Here is an 18,843-nt window from a genome sequence, read left to right as displayed (position 1 = left end):
ACAAAGAACGCCAAAAGCACATGCTTCTTGGCATGTAAACAACTAAACAAGGTTCAGAAAAAATGCTATTTTCACTTGGTTTCAGAGACAGACTTTAAGGTTATTTTTCTCTTTTCACATTTTATTTTGTAGGCAAATTCATACAAAAGCCATTACAAATACATTAAGATTACATTTACACAGTAGGCTAAAAAAGGGACCAAGTTCCTAATTTGATGCACAGTACTGAAGCTGACACTGAAAAGAGTAGTACTCAAAAACAAATTTGGGGTAGGGGGGAGAAATATGAAATCAGAGCTTTAACCTAAAAGAAAAAACATATTTAAAGAAAAGCTAAACATAGCATTAAATAAAACATGCACCACTTAATAAAAAAAACAAATCGTATCAGCTTCAAAAAGTCCCTTGACTGTGGAAATTCAAGAAGCAGTTGTGGTTACGAGAGATACAGAGAAACACGCAACACTTGAGGCATCGTACTCGAGACAGTCGCTCACAGCCTCCGAAGCAGCACCTGCCACCTTCTCCCTCCCCAAGCTGCTCCGGCCAGTGGCCCGAACCGTCGTACCGCGTGGCCACGTCAGGGAGAGGACTATCCTGTAACAGGCCAGGATCTGGGGCTGTGCCCTGGGAGTGTAATTTCTGAGGGGGGTGCGGAGGGGCTGAGTCCTGGGTGTCTGAGCCACTAGAGAGGATCAAGGCCATGGAGACCTCTAGCCTGAATGCCATGAGGTTCAGAGGCTCAGGCAGAGGAACATGATCCTGCCTGTACTGCATCCATGAGTTTACCAGAGCCAGATCTGTAAGGTACCACAGAACAGCCTGTGGCCAGCTCGTTGGTGCTGAGGCTGAGAGTGGGGAATGGTAGAGATTCAGTAAGTGTCTATTGAGGCTGGCTGCTTTTTGAGCCTTCTCGAAGCTGTCGACGAGCGATGCCATGTTCTGCTGGGCCTTTCCTACAGTAGAGAGGATGAAGCCGAGATGGTACCTGTGTAGCATCAGCCGCCCGTCAGAGCTAACAAACTCATCACCCATCTGTCCTTTGGCTCCTCCCACCTTTCCCGCACCATGCACCCCTGACCCAAGGAGGTGCTCCAACATGGCAGGGGTAGAGAGCTCCTGCTTGCAGAGATACACCATCCCATCTCGGGGCACCATTTTCTCAACAGTGGCCTCTTTGTTGGAGAGATCCAGACTAAGGTTGAAATCTATGATCAGACCGTCAGATCTAACTAAGACAGTGCTGTGCAAGGAGGGCCGCTTGTTCTTGACCGCTCTACACGTCAAAGGGAGAGGGTATTGATCGACTCCATGGTCACCCTCTCTTCTCAGCATCAGGTATCTGGCCCGAACGTGGTCCATTAACGGTCTAACCCTCCAAAGGGGGTCAGTTTTAAAACTAAAACAGTCCTGGCTGGATGGCATGTCCCCACTCCTCTGCCAAATGCTGTGAGGGACTGTGGACGTCTGGGTTGTGGATTTTGCAGACACAGACTTGGAGCTAAGAGTTTGTATTTGACTGTGGCCGCGTGTAAGTGTGTGGACACTGCCATCCGGTTCACCTCTAGTTGTGCCAACTGTAGGGTTAGCTGGGGTGTGAAAAGCTCTGAGAGGGTTGCGTGTGGAGTCTCCCTCCTTAGGCCTGTCTGGATTACCACTGTGTCCAGCTTCCTGGGTGTCCATGGGATCCCCTGCTGGCGCTGGAGATGCCAGTTGCAGTTTGCAGGAGAGTTGGGAGAAGCGGGAGGCAGACATGGTGTCAGCAACCAGAGGCACCCTGGTGAAGTCCTGCCAGTACAGCTTGAGACTGGGGAACTAGGAGAGGAGAACGGGAGAACGGCATTGAAGACAATGTTAGTTTATGCAGCATTAGATAGTCATAAGAATGACTGTAGACATTCAAAAGTGCAGAGATTAGCATGAGTTTGACCCACTAGGCCTAACTAATTTGTTCTTTACATGTCCCATTCTGTGTAGTAAGGATGACGATGCAATAAAACTAGACGCCATAGGAATAAGATTCAGGTTATACGCCAATACTTTAATTTACATACCTTCAATGTTCCCATGGCAATGTGGATTCCGACAAACTGGGCCACCTCTTTTGCCGTTACTGCGTTCGAAAGATGGGACACTTTATTTGTGCAACGGGCAATCTCTGCCCAAGCGTCCCAACCAAAATACTTGGAGAAGTAATCAATGGGTTTCCTGTAGCCAGTCCCTGTCTGGGACCCTCCCATAGATACTGAATGAGCCTGGCTTTCTGTGGTTGGCAATCTGAGGACAACAATTTACATCAAAACTGACAGCATGACATGTCCTTAAGGATACATACAGTACATGACAATATAAAGTAGAAACTTTAATTAAATTGTACAGTGTAGTCATGAGTAAAATGCAAATGACAAAACTTACTTGTTTGGTATATCATTTGAATGCAGTGAGGCATGGTTTTGGCTGTCATGGAAACAGGCCATAACTACAGCCTCAGGGTCAGGCTGCGGGTCAGAACATTCAACAACCTCGGACTCCACTTCGTCAGAATTCTGAAGTAGGAAATCAACAAGCTCCTCTGTGTCTTGCTGCTCAAAGTCTAGGTCACCTGGAAAAAAAGAAACAGTATTTAGTTACATCTATGGATAACTTCACTATTGCTTATGAAAATGTACATTGCTACAACACATGACTCATGTTGAGATCTTACCTTCTCCATACTCATTGATCTCAGATCTCAACTTTGCTGCTCTCCTGTTCACCTCATACTCCTCTACTGCAGGGTTGGTAGTGGATAGTCTCTCCATTGGATGGTTGAGTTTGGCCTCTCCAGGCACCACCAGCGCTGGTACTCCCTGCTCACTTTGAGATGGCTCATCCAGAAGCTCCCTCTCCTCCTTCACGGGGTAGAATATGCACTGCCTGGTACTGCTGTGCTCCACATTCAATTGGGATTGACCTTGACTAACCTGGGGGTCATTCAAAACCAGGTTGTTTTCCTGCTTCACCAGATACATCCTGACCCCCCTCTGCTCCACTGTGTGTCTGGCATGAGAGGTGTGTGGCACAGGAACCAAATCTGAGGTGTTCTCCTCCACCTTGACCTCCTGACCTCTCAAGTCTACCATGAGCACCACTCCATTATCCTCCACTGCTGCCTCGCTCTGCCTTGAGGTGAGGAACCTCTCCAGTATGATGCCTGGGGATTGGCCAGTGTCCCTGTCGTCCTGGTCACCTGCTACTCCTTTCATCACCATCCCATCTTCGGTCTTCAACACCTCCACTACACTGGTGGTGACTGACTCTAGCTCAAACACTACCTGGTCCTCAGGGTCCTCCTCAAGCGGTGAGATGCAGGATCCAGATGGACATGGAGCTGTTAGCATGTTTTGCTCAGAGATCGATCTGATCTCGGTCTGTAAACTGATGGGAGATGACTGAACAGGATGGAGAGTAGTGACGTCTGCTTCATCCTTGATTTCAGTATCATTATTGAGTGAATACAGCTGGTAGACTACCTGACATTCATCCATTTCTTTCTCTGGTTCGATTTCTCTCATGCCCGCTCCTTCTAGACTCTTCCTTGTGGCTGAACCTCTCCTCCCACGTCCAACTCCTCTTCTCCTGCCCCTGGTATAATTCCTTCTACCCACTCCCCTCTTTTCCACTTCTCTCCTCTGCACCATAATCTCCTCCTCTTCTTGCTTGATCTCCAGCGGGTCAGAGGGGCAGGATTTGGTCTGTACATTTTGTGTTGTTACAGTTATATTCACATTATCAATCTGAGCGTGTGCAGATAGTGCATGAGTGTTATTGTTTTCATGAGTGCTGTTTTCATGAAGGCTGGATCCCTCATTTTGTGAATTGTCTTTATGCAGTGAGCTCTGGTGTTCCCCCTCATTTTGGTCCCCATCCCCAACAGTGACCAAATCCACCTCAAGTAGTAACTCCTCTTTAATTTCATCCTCAATAGGCCCTAGGTGCTCAAATCCAGAAACGGTATGTATGACAGCATCAGCAGTGTCATTCATATTGCTCTGACTCTCTGACTTAGTGGCCCCTGTTTGGTGACAGCTGTGGAGGGGGGCTATGGGTGTGAGCTGAGAAAGATTCTCGGACAGAAGGGGTTGGACCTTGTCAGATTTGGCCAGATAAGTGAATTGAACTTGTGGAGGGGAGTAAGAAAGAGTTGAATTTGGTGCCATATGAGAAAATGATTCCATCCCCTCTGAGGTTTTATTCATGTTCTTCTCCCTTTCCTTCTGTCCACCTTCAACAAGCGCAGCAGCCAGAGGCAGAGAGAGGGAATGGTTTAGGGCTGGGAAAGAGACTCGCTCCCCTCTTTCTCCCAACCCTACCTCTTTCATCTCCACCTCCCAGTCAGATGCTACCTGCATTCCAAACGTGTTTTGACTCAATGAATTTTCAATGACCTCCTCAGTCACTTTAAGTGGTGGCGGGCCTAGATCTGACCCAGAAACACCCTCAAAGATGTTGCCGTTAGTGTAGGTGAGACCAGGGCTCTCCACTGCATGCAGGGCTGCCTTGTGCTCCTGGAGGGACGAGACGTCAGAGAACCTCTCACCACAGTCCTTACATTCAAGGGCTCGCGGGGAATGAGAGCCACTGATGAGCCCCTCTGTCTCCACTTTTTGGGCCTTACGTTTCCTGCTGGTCTTTGGCTTGGTCGGAGAGGTGTCAGAAGAATGAGACGTAGTCTTTAAAGGAGCCAACACAGAGAGTGCTGTGTGGTTCTTTTTGGGTCTCCCTACTTTTCTTTTCCCTCCAGCAGCTAGCATTTTTAGTTGCTTGCTTTTTGTCCCTTTCTTCTTATGGATGGGATGGGTGTCTTGGTGGAGATCTGTTTGACCTTGGGGGGCTTTTGAGGCATCTAATTTGTAAACTTTCAATTGGGGCTGTTTGTGACCCTTCAGTAGGAGTAGGGACTGTTGCTTTATTTCAGGGTCGGGCATATCTTCTGTTTTGGGGCTTGCTTTCACATTCGGTTTATTTTTCTTTCTCCCCATTTTTGACATCTTTTGGCCCTTTGTTTTCTTAGGCAGGTCCTCCTGCGCTATCTTCTGCTGCTTTTTCTTTTTTGGCTTGGGTGGAGTGATCACCTCTTGCTCGCTAATCGGTTCAGCGCTAATCTGCTCAGAACAAGTCTCACTAATCACATACTTTTGCTTTTCTACTTTCTTCATCCTCGGCTTCACTTGATGCACCTGCTCATCTACCTGCAAGACTTGCTGCACATGTGGGTCACACAATATGGATGGGGATTTGATTTTTGACTTGGAAATATTGTTTTTCTTCTTGACCTTTTTTTCTTTACCAACCTTTAAGGACACGTTTTTGTCAGGTAGAGCTGAGACACACATTTGGTTCATATCCTGAATCTGGTCTCCTTTCTGAAGCAACTTAGATGGTTGTGGAAGCTTATTCTGATTTTTAGGCATCTCTTTAGGACCAAACTTCACAACAAGATGAGCTTTCATTGCTCTTGGTCGTTTGGCAGCCTCCCCTTTCAACTCAACCTTCTGCTGTTGCATATTTTCTTGCATTATAGAGTTATTTGGCTGCTTTCTCTTCCTCACTTTTACAAATTCTTGTACTGACATCAGATGCACAGGCGGTTGTGAACTCTGTGGTGCTTTTGTCTCGGACGGCGGAGGGAATATTTCTGACGTCTGAGTGCAAGGTTGTAGCTCTCTGCTGTTCAGTGCGTTGTCAGAAGCAGACTTATCTATCAGTGTCTGCAACTGCTCTTGTGATGTCTGTTTCTTTCCTTTGCAAGGATTTTCCAAAATGTGCTGCTGGTCATTCTCTGTGTTTTCTAGAAGAGGTTTCTCCACTGATCTTCGCTGTCCTATTCCTGTCTGCTGTGTCTGTCTAATACTGGAATAGATCTGCTCTAACTGTAATGGCTCCATCTGTGTGGCTGTCTCTCCTACCTGGCTTGTTTGTCCAGGAGGAGTTTGTGCAAACTTAACTGTTGGTACCAATGAGGAATTGGAGAGTTCTTCCTGCTGGTCAGTTTTTAATGGCGTCAGCTTTAACTCCACTGTTGGTATGAGCGACGGGACAGAGATATTTCCCTCCTGAACCATTAGATTCTGTCCAGAAGTCTGTTCAAATAGAAATGTTGGTAGTGAAGAAGCAGACATAAGTCCTTGTTGATCGGTTTGAGTCTGTTCCAATTCCAGAGTTGGTATCAGTGAAGGAGTGACTTCCAACACAACCATTTGACTTTGTTCAGTCGTTTCCCTGAGCTCAACCGTTTCACTGTGACAGAACACCTGTTCCACTGATACAGTCTGAATCATAGTGTTCTCTTCTTCAACTGTCTGACCAGTCTGTCCAAGTAACTGCTGAGGAATCATCTCTCCTTCGTGTGTTTGTTTTAATCCAGCATGCTCAGCTGGCACAGTGTATGCAACTTCCTGTGTGTGTGAAAGTAATGGGGTCTCCATTTGTCCATCTAATATTACAGGTTCCAATGTAATAATTGGTTCCAGCGATTCACATTGTGGCTTTGCCTGTTCCAATCCCATCAACTTAATCTCTCCACCCCCAATCTTTTTCAGTTCTATAAAATGTGGTTGAGTAAAACGGAATTGCAAATGCTCTCTCTTTCCCTGTAGCCGCTGTAGATCCAATGGTTGACCGTGTGGCAGCACCCGTCCCAGTATCACCACCTGGTTCACTTTGCGCACGTTCCCCAAAGACTCTATTAGTTTCCGGATTTGTTCAGTGTCTATGTTGTCCACCTGCTGGAGGGGACCAAGGGGTTCCATGTGGAGAAAGGTTGGCTGGCCCATAGGAACCTGGGTTATGATGGGCTGACAGAGCTTCACCTGTTGGCCAGCTAGTGTGGTGCTGCTGGGTGCTGTAACACACAGGTTGTGCTTGTGTTTCATGTGATGCAGCCGTGTCTTGGCAGTCTTGAAGGTTGCCTTGCACACGGAGCAGGACAATTTCACCACTGTAGTGCCTAGATACAAAGAATACAGATGAAAGTTTACATCTTGGTGTAAAAGGTGAAGTAGTCATTTGTCACAAACAAAAAGGTTTGACTCTGCGTAGAATCACTAGCTTTATCACTGTATAGTGTATATCACTAGCTTTATCACTGTATAGTGTATATCACTAGCTTTATCACTGTATAGTGTATATCACTAGCTTTATCACTGTATATCACTAGCTTTATCACTATATCACTAGCTTTATCACTGTATATCACTGTATATCACTAGCTTTATCACTGTATATCACTGTATATCACTGTATAGTGTATATCACTAGCTTTATCACTGTATATCACTAGCTTTATCACTGTATATCACTAGCTTTATCACTGTATATCACTAGCTTTATCACTGTATATCACTAGCTTTATCACTGTATATCACTAGCTTTATCACTGTATATCACTAGCTTTATCACTGTATATCACTAGCTTTATCACTGTATATCACTAGCTTTATCACTGTATATCACTAGCTTTATCACTGTATATCACTAGCTTTATCACTGTATATCACTAGCTTTATCACTGTATATCACTAGCTTTATCACTGTATATCACTAGCTTTATCACTGTATATCACTAGCTTTATCACTGTATATCACTAGCTTTATCACTGTATATCACTAGCTTTATCACTGTATATCACTAGCTTTATCACTGTATATCACTAGCTTTATCACTGTATATCACTAGCTTTATCACTGTATATCACTAGCTTTATCACTGTATATCACTAGCTTTATCACTGTATATCACTAGCTTTATCACTGTATATCACTAGCTTTATCACTGTATATCACTAGCTTTATCACTGTATATCACTAGCTTTATCACTGTATATCACTAGCTTTATCACTGTATATCACTAGCTTTATCACTGTATATCACTAGCTTTATCACTGTATATCACTAGCTTTATCACTGTATATCACTAGCTTTATCACTGTATATCACTAGCTTTATCACTGTATATCACTAGCTTTATCACTGTATATCACTAGCTTTATCACTGTATATCACTAGCTTTATCACTGTATATCACTAGCTTTATCACTGTATATCACTAGCTTTATCACTGTATATCACTAGCTTTATCACTGTATATCACTAGCTTTATCACTGTATATCACTAGCTTTATCACTGTATATCACTAGCTTTATCACTGTATATCACTAGCTTTATCACTGTATATCACTAGCTTTATCACTGTATATCACTAGCTTTATCACTGTATATCACTAGCTTTATCACTGTATATCACTAGCTTTATCACTGTATATCACTAGCTTTATCACTGTATATCACTAGCTTTATCACTGTATATCACTAGCTTTATCACTGTATATCACTAGCTTTATCACTGTATATCACTAGCTTTATCACTGTATATCACTAGCTTTATCACTGTATATCACTAGCTTTATCACTGTATATCACTAGCTTTATCACTGTATAGTGTATATCACTAGCTTTATCACTGTATAGTGTATATCACTAGCTTTATCACTGTATAGTGTATATCACTAGCTTTATCACTGTATATCACTAGCTTTATCACTGTATATCACTAGCTTTATCACTGTATATCACTAGCTTTATCACTAGCTTTATCACTGTATATCACTAGCTTTATCACTGTATATCACTAGCTTTATCACTGTATATCACTAGCTTTATCACTGTATACTGTATATCACTAGCTTTATCACTGTATATCACTAGCTTTATCACTGTATATCACTAGCTTTATCACTGTATATCACTAGCTTTATCACTGTATATCACTAGCTTTATCACTGTATATCACTAGCTTTATCACTGTATATCACTAGCTTTATCACTGTATATCACTAGCTTTATCACTGTATATCACTAGCTTTATCACTGTATATCACTAGCTTTATCACTGTATATCACTAGCTTTATCACTGTATATCACTAGCTTTATCACTGTATAGTGTATATCACTAGCTTTATCACTGTATAGTGTATATCACTAGCTTTATCACTGTATATCACTAGCTTTATCACTGTATATCACTAGCTTTATCACTGTATAGTGTATATCACTAGCTTTATCACTGTATAGTGTATATCACTAGCTTTATCACTGTATAGTGTATATCACTAGCTTTATCACTGTATAGTGTATATCACTAGCTTTATCACTGTATAGTGTATATCACTAGCTTTATCACTGTATAGTGTATATCACTAGCTTTATCACTGTATAGTGTATATCACTAGCTTTATCACTGTATATCACTAGCTTTATCACTGTATAGTGTATATCACTAGCTTTATCACTGTATAGTGTATATCACTAGCTTTATCACTGTATAGTGTATATCACTAGCTTTATCACTGTATAGTGTATATCACTAGCTTTATCACTGTATAGTGTATATCACTAGCTTTATCACTGTATAGTGTATATCACTAGCTTTATCACTGTATATCACTAGCTTTATCACTGTATAGTGTATATCACTAGCTTTATCACTGTATATCACTAGCTTTATCACTGTATAGTGTATATCACTAGCTTTATCACTGTATAGTGTATATCACTAGTGTTTCAATGCACATCCCAGTATGGGAAGTTGTATGACATGAAAACAAACATGTTTTTCAGCACTCACCGCTATTCTTCTTTAGCTGTGCCTTTGTCGGTGGTGTGATCCCTCCAACGTCTCCTTTCATTCCTTCCGGCAAATGCGCTAGTGTGTGTTTCTGGAGGGCCTTGGACATGCTAAACCTCTTGCCACACTCCTTACAGACATAGGGCCTCTCCCCTGTGTGCGTGCGGCGGTGATACTTCAGTAAGGTGAGTGTCTTGCAGGGTTTTCCACAGTCTGCGCAGGTGTATCCGTACAGGCCGAAGTGAAGCTTCTTATGGATGGTGAGCTCAGAGGAACGGCTGAAGGCCTCACCACAGATGGGGCACTTGAAGGGCGTCTTTTCCGTGTGTGCACGCTGATGAAGCATGAGGTCACTGGAGTTGGTGAAGTGGCGGTCGCAGACGTAGCAGGCAAACAGGGCATCCCCCAGCATGCACTGCTCATACTCTGCCGGGTGACTCTGCTTGAGGTGGCGCTCTTTGCTCTTGTGGTCGCTGAAGATGATGTGACACTCCAGGCACTGCAGAGAGATCTGGGAAGCTGGGGGAGGGAGAAGGGATTAGAGGACAGAACACTTGTATCCCAGCTTCAAACCTATATTAACCCTTTCATGCGTGAGTTCCAAATATCTCTAACGGTCGCCCCAGCGTGAGTTTTTTTATGCACGTGATGTTAGAATGTTCTCTCCATTCCAGAATGTGATTGATACGTAACAGTACATTTGATCCGCGCCTGTTTATATTTATAGGTTGTTTTAACTTCAATTTCAAATGATTTTCAAACAAGTTTTTATTTTCTAAAAACAGTTTGAATTTAGGTGTGTTCCGCCTCCTCATTCATTCACATAAAAATAGTAATTTTTACTTTTGCGGATAATTACATTTTTGAGACATTTCTGAAATGGACAAATATCCCCAAGCACTTCCCAATTGTTTGTGCAGTTCACGTCTGCAGACATTTGCTCATCTCCCGTCAGAACAGGATCTGCACACGTGTTCACATTTTCTATTCCACATTTCTATTGTAGCGTACTGTATGTATGGAGCATAATATATTTGTGTATATTCTTTATCACCGCGGACACGTGAGGTAACTTTACTCATTTTATAACCTTTATGGTGTTATAGTCAATCGTGCTTATGTAGCCACATTCTTCTATTAGCTCTGTAAAACAATGCTAAATGCGTCAGAGAAGTATTGCATTTTGAAGCTTCCATGGCCTTATGACTCTCAAGTGGTGCAGCGGTCAAAGGCACAGCACATCAGTGCTAGAGGCGTCACTACAGACTCCCTGGTTCAAATCCAGGCTGCGTTTACATCAAAGTAAGTGCCTTATTACGTTATAATAGTTATAATAATAGTTTCCGTATGCCGTTTCTGCTGTAGCTGTAGATCATAATATATTCCTTATAACTGCGGACAAGTGAGGTAACGTTACACATGTTATAACCTTTATGGTGTTATTGTCAATCATGCTTACCTAGCTACATTATTCTATTAGCTCTGTAAAACGATGCTAGTTGCGTCAGAAAACTATTAGCATGTGTTGTATTTTGAAGCTACCCTGGCCTTATGACTTCCAAGTGGCGCAGCGGTCTATGGCACTACAGACACCCTGGTTCAAATCCAGGCTGTATCACAACTGGCTGTGATTGAGAGTCCCATAGTGCAGCGCACAATTGGCCCAGCGTTGTCCAAGTTTGGCCGGTGTAGGCCATCATTGTAAATAATAATTTGTTCTTAAATTACTTGCCTAGTTAAATAAATACAAAATATGACCATGGTTTGTTTATCTGGTCTATTCAGCATAGCTCTGTTCTGCCCTGCCCTGCCTTGCCCCCTTGTGGAGCTCAAAAGTTAGTTTCTTACTGTTATAACTCAAATCTGTGATTTTGTCAATGCAATAAACTATTTTTTTTATAGCAGTGTTTATTATGTTACTTCTTTGTAGTATTGTTTTATTGCTATATCCTTATATTGTATTCTAATGAATAATTCCTCTTTATTCTGTACTTTCAGAAACCAGAAACATTATATGCCAATATCATAACTGGAGCTGGACATCTTTGGAACTGAAGAATGAGGACAGCTTTTGTATGCTAACGTACACTCCTTAACAGTTGTACTGGATGAAAACACAGCAAGACAACACATATGCCAATATGTAATATTAATCTATTTTATTGCAGTACTGGTAGTTAGTTCAACAACTTGTTTTACTAGAGGACAAAAAACTGAATATGCATAACCCATATTTAATATCCATGCAGTGACTGAACAACAACTGCATTTCCACCCCCATCTCTAAGGCATCGTATCATGGCTGCAACAACACTGAATGGTGCAGAGTGGGAGGTTACGTGGTTGACTGCCGGCACGCGCCACTTGTATCAATAAATCACTATCAGAAAATGTTTTGTGGTAATTATTTGTGTATTTACGATTTATTCACATGTTTTCAATTCTAGGTGACAAATCATGCATTCAGATTCTTGCACAGATTGTAATGGGCACATATTATGTGTGTAAAATACCTTTTTGAAGGTTGTACTGATTATGATGAGCTAAGCTAATTCCAGCTGTGTAGCCATGTTTGTTGACATACAATGCATTCTGGGATTCACGTCTGTTTGACCAAAGATGTTATAACAAAATGAGGTGAGTAAGAGTTCAATTTTTTTGAGGACTTCCGGAAATTAATGGTGGGATGTGAACGATGGTAGATGACACACCCCTTCAACATGCATACTACAAACAGACCAAACTCATCTGTCTTCTCTTATTATCTTCGGTTTCTGTGAGGAAAAAATGCATGGCTGCGCGCTGAAACTAATCGTTGGATTACTTTCGATTTCTATAAAGTGTTTTACCTAGTTATTTCGATCAATGGTGAGCTCACTCACCCGTGATGTGATTAATTATATACAGTAATTGCTATTAGCTAATTCATATGGTAGTTTACGTCAGCCGAGAGTTAGAAAATATGACTGCTTGTGTTGGGTCAATCTTTCCTCAGCGCTAGGACAAATGTAGCCTACATTTTCCCGGTTAGGATGATTGTGTTATGCTATATCTTCTTCTGTGAATATCTGAACAATGCATCCAAAAATAAACTGCTGACATTCTGGACATAACTTTGTAAGGACTGTGTTTGTGTAAATAGTTTCTGAAAAAAAGTGTGGCCAGCTCAAATGCTGATTGTTGCGTCATTCGAAACTGCCGTTCTAAACGAGCATTCTAAATGAGTGTTCTAAACACACGGGTGTGATGGTACGCTTCAGGGACCACTGTAGAACGATCACACCCGTGTGATGGTTCCAATGGAGGTTACTAGAAGAGCAAACAAAATGAATGAACTGTAGTAATAGCTTAAAACTGCTAATGAAGACACAGAAATAAATAACCTAAAAACACTACAGGGGACATTATGAGATTCTGTCTGTAATACTAAAGCCTTGAAAGATAAATACAAAAATGTATTACATGGTAACCAATCATGTCAGACTATAAGAGAAGTTCAATACTCACATGTGAGCGGAGTCACCATTTTTGGTGGCCTGGACATGTCCATCTTGAGTGGCTCCATTCGGTTCTTCTTGGGGGGAATATTTTTTCTGTCACTAGCGGCCACGTCATCCACATGGGTCTCCTTCTGTGCGTCCTCAGGTTGACCCAGTTCCCACTCTTCAGGAGCAGCAGACTCTAGAGGAGCGGCAGACTCTAGAGGAACAGCAGATAGTTCAAGTATTATCTCTGTAGAAGCAGTGGGGTCTGAGACACACTCCAAAGCCTCTTCTACTGTGGCAGGTAGCAGTTCACTCATTGGTGGTTCTTCAGTTTCCATGCATTGTTCACCTGTAACGATTGGTTGTTCCTCGATTTCTACTGCTTGTTCAACTGTCTCCACTGGCTGTGTCAAGCGCTCCATGACCGACTTGGTTCCTGCCTCCACTACTGGAGGTTCCTCCATGTCTGTAAAATGAATTCCCTGCAAAGGAGCGACAAGTTCAACAACACTCACACAACATAATACATCTGCATTAAGGTAAAACACAATGGTGTGGGAAACAGTGAAACACACACTGCACACTAAAACACAGGCTAAAATATAGACGTTTTATTTATTTAAAAAAGACAACGACCCATAATGTGTGCATGTAAAGCAACCGACTCTTTATTCTAAAGAGAGTATACGCCCATAAAATGGCCATCCCAAACTAAGCCTATAGGCTCTGATTCCAAGGGAATCATGACATGCTGCTGCCTTTATCGACAGCTGGCAGGCAGGCAAATTAACGGACACTATATTTGTATGACAAAGATGCTCTCAAAGAGGGATGGATAATAGGCTACAAGGATGGTACTTTACATTGCGCTAGAACAGAAAACCAACAAGCCTACAACCAGGGGTACTGCTGCGCAAATGACGGGCCGACTAAACATGCCAAATACTGACGAGGGACGTTATTGCTCACAACAAACGGGTGTCCATCAATCATCTTTAATTGTTCGGAGGTCTTGCTGCTAGGCTACTGGAACCGCATTGATGAAAGGCATACAAATAGCTTATATTGCGTGGATTTAAAACATTTGCAACGCTCAGCATTACACACAAGCGGCATATGTATCACCGTATGACTGCTCATATGATCACACCACCATGTGTAAATCTATAACGTTACCTATGCTGGTTTCTTTAGCCCAAACATCTCCGTGTCGTTTCTCGCTTCGCACAAAGCCTACAGAAACGAGCTGCAGAGATCATGGCGTCATACGCAAACCAGGTTGCAGAGTGGGATTTGTAGTTTTTCCTGAGATGCATTTATTCGTTGCTCAGCCTTAAAGGCCATATGCGAGGTAAATCTGCTGTTTGGATTGGCCGTGCAGCATTTACCGTGATATGGCCTCTGCAGGCATTCATGCTTCGCAGAGCTGGCCCATGTTGGTAAGGAAGTAAATGTGTATTTATACAGGACCTCCCGGCCTCACCTACCGCCAACCAACCATGTCAACGCGGAGCTATATGGAGCCCTCCATATCATTACATAATTTGAGAGTCGTACAGCGATGCGATAAAGAGCTCAATTTGGCCTCGGCGTGCCTCCAGAGGCTCCGCGATTGCGTCACATCATCGATACCGCATGGATCCCTTTTCTTTCTTTTTTTCTTTAACAACAAATCAATACAGGAAGTACATGTGGGAACACAAGTATATATATACATAATATACAAAGGACAATTCGGTCTGGGGGGTACAACATCACATTACACAAGGACATTGTGAGGCATACATCCACTTATAATTCGAACAGCTTTTTTGTTAGTAGAGTATTTAATTGTCTTAAAATATAGTTCAATGTATTTTTGTATGGTAAGAAAATGTGGTGTTTTGTTTGTAAATTTACATTTGTGAATATGAAATTTGGCAAAAAGAATAATGACATTAATTACATAAAATTGTTTCAACTTACTTCTTTCATAGGTAAAGAATCCAAGCAGTACATCTCTCCGCAATAGTGTAGAATCTTCGTAAATGTGTTTAATTATAAATCTACTGATGTCGTGCCACAGTTTCCTTATATGAATACAATACCAAAAAAGATGTAAAACCGTTTCTGAGTGGTCATTACAAAAGGTACAATTTGAGTTGATGTTTTTCTTAAGCTTCTTCATACAGTGGTTTGCAGGATAATATTTATGAATAATTTTAAAGGAAACTTCCTTAATTTTGTTAACAAGTAGGTATATGTGTGGCAACATCCAACATTTTCCCAACAGACATTAACATTAGAACCGTTCCAATAAGGCATGACATAAGGTATAGATAGATACAACATCCTGCTGAAACAAGGTTTGTATTGCTCTATTGTTGAATGGACCAAAGAGAAACTAATCTTTCCTACTGATGAGTCAACAGGGTCAATAGAAGGTAGGCTCTGAGGGTCAGGTCTTTCCTTCCTTTTTCTATATATATTATCCAGTTTATTTAATCTATATATTATCCAGTTTATTTCATCTCTATATTATCCAGTTTATTTAATCATATATATATATATATATAATCCAGTTTACTTAATCTTACATATTATCCAATTTATTTAATCTATATATATTATCCAGTTTATTTTGTAACTCAATCAGTTCCATCTTCTCCTCCCCCAAGAGGTCAGCTGGGGACCTCTGAGAAAGGGAAGTTATCTTAATGATCACCTTTTCCTCCTCAGCTCTTCTGATCTTAGCAAGATTACTACTATATTTTCCAAGGTATTCGAACACCTCAATTTAAAGAGCTCCCAGTTCTTGCAATAAGATTTTTCTTCACAAGCCCTTTCCCAAAAGTGTAAGAGCAGATCTTTAACCTCAAACTTAACTATTTCATTATTTAATAACAAGCTATTTAGCTTCCAGTAAGATGCTCTACCAAGGTTAGTATCAGGCATAAATATTTTGATATCAATGTAAATGGCCCTATGGTCTGTGAGGGGAGTAGTACAAATATTTGTAGTTTCACACTCACTATCAATACATTTGGATATGTCAAGGCTGTGGGTAACTGGTGAAAGGAGTCAGGCGCAGGAGAGCTGAGATGCGTGGACAAGGTATTTAATTAAAGAAAAAAACAGTACAAACACAAATACTATGGTGCTGGAAAAATACCGGTACAACGAAATACACGTGTGTAACAACAAAACCAGGCAACAATAATACCAGCCGTCAGATACAGCCTTACAATAAAAGAAACACGCACACAAACATGGGGGAAACCAGATGGTTAAATAATGAACATGTAATGGGGGGAATTGAAACCAGGTGTGTAGAAAACAAAGACAAAACAAATGGAAAATGAAAAGTGGATTGGTGATCGCTAGAATGCCGATGACCTTGACCGCTGAACGCCGCCCGAACAAGGAGAGGGACCATCTTCGGGCGGAAGTCGTGACAGGATATAAGCCAAAAATCTATTCTGGACTGTCTGGAACCTGTTTTGTTACTCCTAGTAAATGATCAATCGACCAGAAACCTCTCTCTCTGTATATCAGTAAGATCAAACTTTTCCACAAAAAGTATTAAATCCAAATTCTGACTGGTTGGCCTACCTGGGGGCCATCTATCAGTTGAATTATCTATTGTAATGTTAAAGTCTCCTATCAAATAAATAATAACGAATTTGGGAAATTTAGATAACCAATGAAGTATATGTTTCTCTATAGATTCAAGCCACTCATAATTTTTATGTTTGGTGTTGTACCCGTAGAAGTTTACAGTAATGAGCGTAATGTCATTGTAACTGATCACAAGACAAATAAAGTGACCAAAGGGGTCACATTCCAAGTGTAGAATATTACCACCAAAGGCATTTTTCATTGTAGTGACCTCAGCGGAGCGTTCAGATCCATGGGAAAGCCAAACCTCGTTGCCCCACTGTGACCCCCAAAAGTTGTCATCAACAGAAATTGAGTGAGACTCTTGAAAAATGCAAAAATATGTTCGAAAATTGTTCAGCAAATAAAAATAAGGCCTTGAGCTTGCGTGGGTACCTCATCGCTGTGAGCCTCTCAAATGTTGTAAGAATGCGGGGGGCTCCGTGTAGCTCTGCATTGACATGATTGGTTTATGGTAGCTGAGGGCGGGAGGTCCTGTATAAACACAAACCATGACAACTTCCTTCACAACAGCTTCGCGAAGCGCAAGAAGCATGAATGCCTTGACTTCTGCAGAGGCCATGTCACCGTAAATGCTGCACGGCTCCAAACAGCAGATAATTTTACACGCCCAATATTTCAGTTTTTAATTTGTTAAAAAAGTTTGAAATATCCAATAAATGATTGTGTCCCACTTGTTGTTGATTCTTCACAAAAAAATACAGTTTTATATCTTTATGTTTGAAGCCTGAAATGTGGCAAAAGGTCACACAGTTCAAGGGGGCCGAATACTTTCGCAAGGCACTGTAGGTTGAATATTTGCTTAATGAGAACTATAATTCCCTTAAGCCCAGCAACCCATATACTGCTTGACTTAATTTCTCTTTGAATTATTTTATTTCTCGAGAGCAGGTATTCCCAAACTGGGGTTACGCGCAATGCCATCGGGGTACTCAATATAAAAATGTGATTCCCATTTTCAAACAGTCCATTTATATTTTCCATCGGGGCTATACATTTGGGTGTTTTGTTTCTCTCGTCTGAGCAGCCTCGTTTCACTGTCAAAAATAAAATCATCTAGTGTTGAGCGAAATAACAACACAATATCAAATACAGGTAGCCTAGTCAAATAATTAACAATCCAATCACATTAAAGTTACTCTCTCGCGGGAATTCCACTAATGGTCTGTATGGAGCCAAATGTAGCTGCTGGGTATGTTGGTATCTGTACTGATGGCACAAAAGCCACGACAGGGAGACATAGTGGAGTGGCAACGCACGTGCAAGCAGTTGCTCCCGACGCTACTTGGGTACCCTGCAGTATACACCGAGAGGCTCTTGCTGCCAAGGGAATGCCTGACAGCTTGAAAGACGTTTTGGACACTACAGTGAAAATGGTTAACTTTATTAAAGCAAGGCCCCTGAACTCTCATGTCTTTTCTGCACTATGCAATAAGGGCAGCAAGCATGTAAAGCTTTTGCTCTGGTTATCATGGGGCAAAGTATTGACTCGTTTTTTTTTTTGCATTGAGAGACGAGTTTAAAGTTTTCTTTACTGACCATAATTTGCATGTCTGACCGCTTGCATGATGAGTTTCTCACACAACTGGCCTATCTGGGTGATGTTTTTTCTTGCTTGAATGATCTGAATCTAGGATTACAGGGACTCTCTGCAACTATATTCAATGTGCGGGACAATTGAGGCTATGATTAAGAAGTTGGAGCTCTTCTGTCTGCATTAACAAGGACAACACACAGGTCTTTCTATCATTGTATGATTTTTTGTGTGCAAATCAACTCAAGCTTACAGACAACGTCAAATGTGATATAGCGAATCGCCTGAGTGAGTTGGGTGCAAAACTACGCAGATACTTTCCCGAAACGGATGACACAAACAACTGGATTCGTTATCCCTTTCATTCCCTGCCTCCAGTCCACTTACCAATATCTGAACAAGAGAGCCTCATCGAAATTGCAACACGTGCGTCTGTGAAAATTGAATGTAATCAGAAGCCACTGCCATATTTCTGGATTGGGCTGTGCTCAGATTATCCT

At 41.7% G+C, this 18,843-nt stretch overlaps 1 protein-coding gene across 2 annotated transcripts; it reads right to left on the bottom strand.

Annotated features, from left to right (window-relative positions):
* Positions 1-75: 75 nt before the first annotated feature.
* Positions 76-14,646, bottom strand: LOC118364614 (uncharacterized). 2 transcript variants are annotated; one of them, XM_052489973.1, is made up of 8 exons: positions 14,329-14,645; positions 13,502-13,634; positions 13,175-13,366; positions 9,668-10,186; positions 2,705-6,988; positions 2,416-2,602; positions 2,055-2,277; positions 76-1,815 (listed from the first exon to the last, which is right to left on the bottom strand). In XM_052489973.1, exons 2-8 carry the CDS (start codon positions 13,614-13,616, stop codon positions 394-396), a joined length of 6,942 nt encoding a protein of 2,313 aa, XP_052345933.1. In that variant the 5' UTR covers positions 13,617-13,634; positions 14,329-14,645; the 3' UTR covers positions 76-393. The 2 variants fall into 2 exon arrangements, with proteins under 2 accessions (XP_052345933.1, XP_052345932.1); XM_052489972.1 differs by having other exon boundaries at positions 13,175-13,634; positions 14,329-14,646.
* Positions 14,647-18,843: the final 4,197 nt, after the last annotated feature.

Source organism: Oncorhynchus keta, chromosome 31 (genome assembly GCF_023373465.1).
Source record: "Oncorhynchus keta strain PuntledgeMale-10-30-2019 chromosome 31, Oket_V2, whole genome shotgun sequence".
NCBI classification, from domain to species: domain Eukaryota; kingdom Metazoa; phylum Chordata; class Actinopteri; order Salmoniformes; family Salmonidae; genus Oncorhynchus; species Oncorhynchus keta.
Note: the sequence above shows the minus strand (reverse complement) of the source record. Positions and strands in the feature narration are given on the sequence as shown.

What these genes read in the sequence shown, in the direction of transcription:
- LOC118364614 (XM_052489972.1), bottom strand. Translation starts at nt 13,616, where the DNA reads ATGGAGGAACCTCCAGTAGTGGAGGCAGGAACCAAGTCGGTCATGGAG. An exon ending in GATCAATGAGTATGGAGAAG is followed by an intron (nt 2,603 to 2,704) that starts GTAAGATCTCAA and finishes CTTTTTTTCCAG; the next exon opens with GTGACCTAGACTTTGAGCAG. An exon ending in TTGCCATGGGAACATTGAAG is followed by an intron (nt 1,816 to 2,054) that starts GTATGTAAATTA and finishes CTCCTCTCCTAG; the next exon opens with TTCCCCAGTCTCAAGCTGTA.